This window comes from Pseudopipra pipra, chromosome 22 (assembly GCF_036250125.1).
Source record: "Pseudopipra pipra isolate bDixPip1 chromosome 22, bDixPip1.hap1, whole genome shotgun sequence".
Taxonomy (NCBI): Eukaryota; Metazoa; Chordata; class Aves; order Passeriformes; family Pipridae; genus Pseudopipra; species Pseudopipra pipra.
In genome coordinates, this window is record NC_087570.1 from 6,634,491 (window position 1) to 6,642,645 (window position 8,155).

General features: G+C 65.4%; 2 protein-coding genes across 2 annotated transcripts in view; both read right to left on the reverse strand.

Moving 5' to 3' along the window:
• Positions 1-1,336, reverse strand: part of TMEM269 (transmembrane protein 269) — a 3,542-nt gene extending 2,206 nt beyond the window's left edge. The window contains exons 1-2 of the mRNA XM_064634367.1: positions 1,221-1,336; positions 989-1,114 (exon numbers count right to left, since the gene is read on the reverse strand). Of these exons, the coding sequence (XP_064490437.1) occupies positions 989-1,114; positions 1,221-1,336 (242 nt within the window). The remainder of the gene's footprint in view (positions 1-988; positions 1,115-1,220) is intronic.
• Positions 1,337-2,094: 758 nt separating this feature from the next.
• CELA3B (chymotrypsin like elastase 3B) lies at positions 2,095-7,864 on the reverse strand. Its single transcript, XM_064678348.1, has 8 exons — positions 7,757-7,864; positions 7,591-7,667; positions 7,398-7,495; positions 5,533-5,667; positions 5,284-5,420; positions 3,127-3,272; positions 2,854-3,006; positions 2,095-2,185 (listed from the first exon to the last, which is right to left on the reverse strand). The coding sequence occupies exons 1-8, from the start codon at positions 7,797-7,799 to the stop codon at positions 2,168-2,170; spliced, it is 807 nt and encodes a 268-aa protein (XP_064534418.1). The 5' UTR covers positions 7,800-7,864; the 3' UTR covers positions 2,095-2,167.
• Positions 7,865-8,155: the final 291 nt, after the last annotated feature.

The following is an 8,155-nucleotide window of genomic DNA, read 5'->3' on the forward strand; positions in this document are numbered from 1 at the left end:
TTGCTGGGTGTCACCCCTGTCCCACTCCCGACATCCGTGCTGGGTGTCACCCCTGTCCCACTCCCGACCCCCGTGCTGGGTGTCACCCCTGTCCCACTCCCGACCCCCGTGCTGGGTGTCACCCGTCCCCCACGCGGGGCCCCTGCTGAGTGGCCCCAGCCCGTGCAAAGGGTGTCCCGCGGTCGGGGGGTCTCGGGCTCCCCCTGCCCGGAGCCAAGAGCCGCGAGAACGCCCGAGGGGCCGGGGGGGAGGCCCGGGGGGGCCGGGGCGGGCACCGGGGCCACCGCCGGGGGACAAAGGTCCGCGGGGACACTGTGACAAGGGGCCCATAAACTTATACAGCCCCGGGCAGGAATTTTCCACCGGGATCCCGCCGGGAATCGGGGGGTGCTGCGGCACCCACAGCCACCCGGCGGGGTGGGGACCCCGGGGTGCCCTGTCAGGGGGGTCCCGGCATGCTGAGCAGGGTGGGGGGGCCATGGGGTGCCCCGTGGGGGGGCCCGGGGTGCTGGGTGGCACTGCGGGTCCCGGGGTGCCCCGTGGGGTGGTCCCGGAATGCCGGGAGAGGTTGGGGGCCCTGGGGTGCCCCGTCAGGGGGTCCCGGGGTGCTGAGCAGGGTGGGGAGATTTGAGGTGCCCCATCGGGGAGTCCCGGAATGCTTGGGGGGGGTTGGGGAGTCCCGGGGTGCTGGGCGGGGTTGGGGGTCCCTGGGTTGCCCTGTCAGGGGGTCCCGGGGTGCTGGGCGGGGTTGGGGGTCCACGGGGTGCCCCATGGGGGAGTTCCAGAATGCTGGGAGAGGTTGGGGGCCCTGGGGTGCCCCATCGGGGGGTCCCGGGGTGCTGAGCAGGGTGGGGGAGATCTGAGGTGCCCCATCTGGAGGTCCCGGAACGCTGGGGGGGGGTTGTGGGTCCCTGGGTGCCCCGTGGGGGGGTCCCTGGGGTGCTGGGCAGGGTGGGGGTCCCTGGGGTGCCGGTCACGGCGGGGTTGCCGCTCAAAGGGCTCTTTGTTCTCGGTCACGCGCCGGTGGCGGCGGTTGCGGAGCGACGGGAGGGACACGGGCACGGGCACCCGGCCCGGGGGCACCCGAGGGGGCCACACCGGGGCCTGGGGGCACCTCGGGGGGGGGCACAACCCCGGGGGGGGAGGACGTCACCGATGCCCATCACCGTGGCGTCGGGGCACGTGGGTGAGGCCCGTCCCCGTGTCCTCAGGGCACCCACGGCCGCGGCATCCGCGTGTCCTGGCGTGCCTCTGGCACCAGGGGGGCCGTGCCCGTGGCTTCAGGGCGCCTTGGGGTGCTTGTCCCCGTGGTGTCTGTGTGTCTGAGGGTGCCCATTCCTGTCGCATCTGGGCACCTGTAGGTGCCCATCCCTGTGGTGTCTGGGTGTCTCTGGGTGCCCATCAAAGTGGCATCAGGGCTGCACAGGGTGAACCATCCCTGTTGTATCTGTGTGTCTGAGGGTGCCCATCCCTGTGATATTGTGATTGTGCAGGTTAAACCACCCCTGTGGCACCCGGGTGCCCATCCCTGTGGTGTCTGGGCACCTCTCAGTGTCTATCCCCACGGTGTCTGTGTGTCTGAGGATGCCCATTCCCGTGGCATCTTGGTCGTGCAGGTTAAACCATCCCCATGGCATCTGGGTACCCATCCCTGTGACACCGTGGTGTCTCTGGGTACCCATCCCTCTGACACCGTGGTGTCTCTGGCTGCCCATCCCTGGGGCATCTGGGCTGCACAGGGTAAACCACCCCTGTGGTGTCCGGGTGTCTGAGGGTGCCCATCCCTGTGGCATTGTGGCTGTGTAGGTTAAACCATCCCCGTGGCACCTGGGTGCCCATCCCTGTGGTGTCTGGGTGTCTCTGGGTGCCCATCTCAGTGACATCGTGACTGTGCAGGTTAAACCACCCCTGTGGCACCTGGGTACCACCCCTGTGGTGTCTGGGCACCTCTCAGTGTCTCTTTCCACTCTGTCTGGGTGTCTGTGAGTGCCCATCCCCGAGGTATCCGGGCACCTCTGGGTGTTCCCAGTGCCATCGCCTGCCAGCTGTGCCGCCCCCGCTGCCCCCAGTGCCCGCCCAGCACAGGACAGGCGGTGCAGGGTGTGATGGTTGTGGTTTATTTGCCTGGTGCCAGGCTGGGGGGTCGGTGACGGCGACGCTGCCACGCTCAGTTGTCACTTATGGTCTGCAAGGGAGAGGCTGCTCAGGGTGGGGAACCCAACACCACCCTGGCACCCCTGTACCCTGACACACTGGCACCCCTGTACCCTGATACCCCAACACCCTGGCACCCCTGTACCCTGATACACTGACACCCCAACACCCTGGCACCCCAATACCCCAACACCCTGGCACCTCTGCACCCCGACATCCTGGCACCCCAACACCCTGATACCCCAACACCCTGGCACTATGGCACCCTGGCACCCCGGCACCCCAATACCCCAACACCCAGACACCTCAACACCCAGACACCCCAACACCCTGGCACCCCAACACTCCAGCACTATGGCACCCAGCACCCTGGCACCCCAATAACCTGGTACCCCATTGCCCTGGCACCCCCAGTGCCCATCCCAGCATCCCAGAATCCTGGCACACTGACATCACGGCACCCTGGCCCCCCAGTTCCCTGGCCCCCCAGAACCCAGCACCCCGGTACTCTGGCACCCCATGGCCCTGGCACCACAGTACCCTGACCCTCCCCTGGTCCCCACAGCCCTGGTACCCCAGCACCCCAGAGCTCTTTGTCCCCAGCTCCATGATGCCCAAGCACTCCAGTGCTGGAGCACCCTGATACCCTGGCATCCCAGTTCCCTGGCCCCAGTCCCTGGCAGGTGCCCCCGTGCCCACCTGTGTGATCCAGTCCTCGAAGGCGGACACCCGGGTGAACACCGTCGGCTTTTTCTCGGCGTTGCAGCCCAGGGCAGACACAAAGCTGGCGATGCCATGGACCTCCCACGTGCCATCCTCAGCCTGGCAGTTCAGGGGGCCCCCCGAGTCGCCCTGGGGTGCACAGGGTGAGATCAGCACCAGGGGGATCCCGGGCTGTCCCCCACACCTCACCATGCCATGCCATGCTGTGCCATGCCATCCCATCCCATCCCATGCCATGCGGGTACCCACGTTGCATCCGGACTTCTCGGCGCCGCCGGCGCAGATCATGGTGTCACGGATGGCCAGAGGTCCCCACCAGTCGGGCTGGGTGCAGTGCTCGTGGTCCACCACCGGCAGCTCCGCCTCCTGCAGCTTGTCCGGCAGCGGCCCCCCGGCTGGGGGGGACACCGTCAGGGGATCCAGCCCACGGCCATCCGGCCATCCAACATCCAACATCCAACATCCAACATCCATCCAACATCCATCCAATATCCATCCAACATCCATCCACCCATCCACCCATCCATCCATCCATCCATCCACCCATCCATCCATCCACCCAACATCCATCCATCCATCCATCCATCCATCCATCCACCCATCCACCCAACATCCATCCAACATCCATCCATCCATCCATCCATCCACCCATTCACCCATCCATCCACCCATCCACCCATCCATCCATCCATCCATCCAACATCCATCCATCCAACATCCACCCAACATCCACCCATCCATCCATCCATCCATCCATCCATCCACCCATTCACCCATCCATCCATCCATCCATCCATCCATCCACCCATTCACCCATCCATCCACCCATCCAACATCCATCCAACATCCATCCAACATCCATCCATCCATTCATCCAACATCCATCCATCCATCCATCCAACATCCATCCATCCATTCATCCAACATCCATCCAAAATCCACCCATCCACCCATCCACCCATCCATCCATCCATCCATCCATCCATCCACCCATCCATCCATCCATCCAACATCCATCCACCCATCCATCCATTCAACATCCAACACCCATTCATCCATCCATCCAACATCCTTCTATCCAACATCCACCCATCCATCCCCCCATCCCCCCATCCAACATCCAGCCAGCCATTCATTGATCCACCATCCATCCATCCCTCAAACACTCCTTCCTTCCCTCTGTCCCTGCATCCTTCCATCCTTCCCTCCGTCTCCCCGTCACTCCCTCCCTCCATCCCCCATCCCTCTATGCCCCTCTTCCTCAGCTATCCCTCCAATCATCACCCACCCATCTCCCTAGCCCTCCATCCCTCCACCTCCCCATCCTTCTCTCTTCCCACCCATCTCCCCATCTATACCTCCAACCCTTCCCCATCCCTCCACCCACCTCCCCACCCATCTCCCCACCCATCCCTTCACCATCCCATCTGCCACCCATCCGTCTCCCCATCCCTCCCCCCACCTCTCCAGTCATCTCCCCACCATCCAAACATTTCCTCTCCCCACCTCCTTACCCATCTCCCTACCCACCCATCCCTCCATCTCCCCATCTCTCCTTCCCATCCCTCCACCATCCCATCCACCCCATAACCATCTCCCCACCCCTCCATGCACCTCCCCAACCATCTCCCCATCCCATCCCTCCACCATCCCATCCACCCCAACCATCTCCCAATCTCTCCCTCCCCCATCCCTCCAGCCATCCAATCATCTCCATCCATCCTATCAACTCCCAACCATCCCCCATCCTCCACCCACCTCCCCAACTATCTCCCATCCTTCCACCCACCTCTCCAACCATCTCCCCACCATCCAACCATCTCTCCATCCCTCCCCCCTCCTCCCCAACCATCTCCCCACCATCCAACCACCTCCCTACCCCTCCCCCCTCCTCCCCAGCCATCTCCCCAGCACTCAACCATCTCCCCACCCCCTCATGCACCTCCCCAACCATCTCCCCATCCCATCCCATTCCTCCACCATCCCATCCACCCCCAACCATCTCCCAATCTCTCCCTCCTCCATCCCTCCAGCCATCCAATCATCTCCATCCATCCCATCAACCCCCAACCATCTCCCATCCTTCCACCCACCTCCCCAACCATCTCCCATCCTTCCACCCACCTCCCCAACCATCTCCCATCCTTCCATCCACCTCCCCAACCATCTCCCCATCCCATCCCTCCACCATCCCATCCACCCCACAACCATCTCCCCACCCCTCCATGCACCTCCCCAACCATCTCCCCATCCCATCCCTCCACCATCCCATCCACCCCCATCCATCCCATCAACTCCCAACCATCTCCCATCTGCCACCCACCTCTCCAACCATCTCCCCCTCCCTCCCCCCTCCTCCCAGCCATCTCCCCAGCCCCCAGCCACCTCCCCGTGCCCCGTGCTCACTGCTGGTCCTGCCCCAGCCGCTGATGACACAGGGGTACCCGTCGGGCAGGACGGAGCCTGCGGGCGGGAGCCGCCCCAGCTGCACCTCCGCCGAGAGCGCGGCCGGGCGCTGCAGCTTCAGCAGCGCGATGTCGTTGCTGCGCGGGGACACGGCCGGGGGGTCACCGGGAGGTCACCGCGGGGTCACCGCGGGGTCACCGGGGGGTCACGGTGTCCCCAGCCCCCCCCCTCCCAGGGGCCGGTGCTCACCCGCAGGCCGCGCAGAAGCTGAGCCACTTGGGGTGCACGAAGATGTCGTCGGAGTTGACGGGGATGGTCTGCTCGGAGCCCTCCCCCGCGCTCAGGTCGTACTCGCCCACCACCACCTGGTACGTGCGCGATTTCCTGCCGGGGACCGGCGGGTCGGGGGCGGCGGGGACCCCTCCGGCAGCCCCCTGCACCCCGAAACCCCTCCTTGCACCCTAATCCCTCTCCATGAACCCACACCCCCTTCCATGAACCCAAAAACTGCTCTTTGCTCTCTGAACCCCCTCCCTGCACCTCGAACCCCTCCCTGCACCCCAACCCCCCTCCCTGCACTCAAAACCTCCTCCCTACACCCAAAGCCCCTCTATGAACCCAAAACCTCTTCACTGCACCTAAAACCCCCCCACTGCATCCTGAAACCCCTCCCTTCACCCTGAACCATGTCCATGAACCCAAATCCCCCTCCATGAACCCCAACCCCCCTGCATGAACCCAAAACTTCATCCCTGCTCTCTAAACCCCCTTCCTGCACCTCAAACCCCTCCCTGCATTCAAAACCCCTGCCACTGAACCCTAAACTTCCTCCAGGAACCCCAACCCCTCTCTATGAACCCAAAACCTCCTCCTTGCACCCTAAAACCCCTCCCTGCACCCAAAACCCCCTCCCTGTACCCAAAACCTCCTCTCTGCACCCAAAACCCCCTCCCCGTACCCAAAACCCCCTCCCTGTACCCAAAACCCTGCCCTGCCCCTGGAACCTTTCCATGAACCTAAAACCCTCTTGATGAACCCAAAACTTCTCCCTGCTCTCTGAACCCCCTCCCTGCACCCTAAATCCCGTTCTATGAACCCAAAGCCTCCCCCCTGCACCTCTTCTGCACCCCCTTACACCCATCCCTGCACCCCACACCCTTCCTGCCCCTCAGCACCCCCCTGCACCTTCTCCATGCCCCAACCCTGCACCCTCCACCCTCCACGCCACTTCTGCACCCCCCTGCACCCACCCCAGCACCCTGCACCCCTTCTGCATTCCCCAGCACCCTACACTCCTCCTGCACCCATTCTGCACCCCCCTGCACCCACCCCAGCACGCTGCACCCCTCCTGCACCCACCCCAGCACCCTGCACCCCTCCTGCACCCTCCATCCCCCCTACATCCATCTATCCAACCCGCACCCCGGCACCCCCCTGCACCCCTCCTGCACCCCACTTCCACCCAGCCCTGCATCCCTCCTGCACCTCAGCACCCTCCTGCACCTTCTCCATGCACCCATCCCTGCACCCTGCCCCCCCTGTGCCCCCCTGCATCCCTCCTGCACCCCAGGACCCTCCTGCACCCCCTGCACCCTCTGTGAAGGTGTACTCACACCTGCCAGTGCCCCTCCTGCACCCATCCCTGCACCTCAGCACCCTCCTGCAGCTTCTCTGTGCACCCCTCCCTGCACCCCTCCCTGCACCCTGCACCCTCCTGCACCTCAGCACCCCCCGCACCCTCTGCAAACACCATCCTGCACCCCCAGCACGCTGCACCCCTCCTGCACCCTGCATCCCACCTACACCCATCCCTGCACCCTGCACCCCCCTGCACCCCCTTGCACCCCTGCTGCACCCCTCCTACCCTCCCCCACATCCCTCCTATATCCCTCCTGCACCCCAGAACCCTCCTGTACCCCCCTGTACCCTCTCCATGTACCCGTCCCTCCATCCTGCACCCTCTGCCCCCTCTGCCAACACCATCCCTGCACCCCTTGTGCACCCTGCATCCCTCCTACATCCATCCCTGCACCCTGAGCCCCACGCCCCCCTCTCCCGCAGCCCCCCGGTGCCCCCCGGTGCCCCCCGGCCCCCCGTGCCCGCGGTGCCCTCACGAGATGCAGTGAGCCGCCGTCATCACCCAGTTGGCCGCGATCAGGGAGCCCCCGCACGTGTGGTGGAAGGCGCCGTCCCGCTCGTACTGCAGCGAGATCTGGGGCGGGGGGGACGCGCCGGTGGGTGCCACCGCACGCCCACGGGTGTCCCCGCACCCTCACGGGTGTCCCCGCGCCGTGCCCGCCCCCTCACCTGCCAGGGCCAGCTGTAGGGCGCCGCATCCTGCCCGTTCACCACGCGGGAATCCGGCAGCACCGCAGCCCGGGCACCTGCGGGACACGGCCACTGTCACCCCCCGGGCACCCCCCGGGCACCCCCCGAGCCGGGGCACACGGGGAGTGGGCAGGGGACATCTCACCGCCGGCCACCAGCAGCAGGACGAGGCTCAGGGTCGCGGCCATGGCTCGGTCTGGGTGTCCCGGGCACCCGCCGCCCTTAAATCCCCCCCGGTACCGGGATTAGCCAAGGGCACCGCTGGGAACGGGCACCCAGTGCCCAGCTGGGCCCTGGGGGGTTAAACATTAACCCTGGGGGGACGTGGCACCTCAATAACCTTGGGGGGACGTGGCACTGGCACCCGGCCGGGGGGACTCCACAGCCCCCAAACCCCCTGCCCTTATTGACCGCCACAGTCTTTGCACCCCCAGTGTGCCCCCAGAGTAGCCCACGGCCCCCATAGCCCCTATGACCCCCCCTGTGCCCTCCATAGCCTCTGTGACCCCCCCATGTCCCCCATAGCCCCTATGACCCCCCCATG

Bases quoted from the DNA above. Each gene is read 5' to 3' on its own strand.
- CELA3B (XM_064678348.1), bottom strand. From the start codon at position 7,799: ATGGCCGCGACCCTGAGCCTCGTCCTGCTGCTGGTGGCCGGCG. The intron at 5,668-7,397 runs GTGAGGGCACCG...GGTCCCCGGCAG, and splicing joins ACGGCGGCTCACTGCATCTC to GAAATCGCGCACGTACCAGG. The intron at 3,273-5,283 runs GTGAGCACGGGG...TGTCCCCCCCAG, and splicing joins CGGCTGGGGCAGGACCAGCA to CCGGGGGGCCGCTGCCGGAC.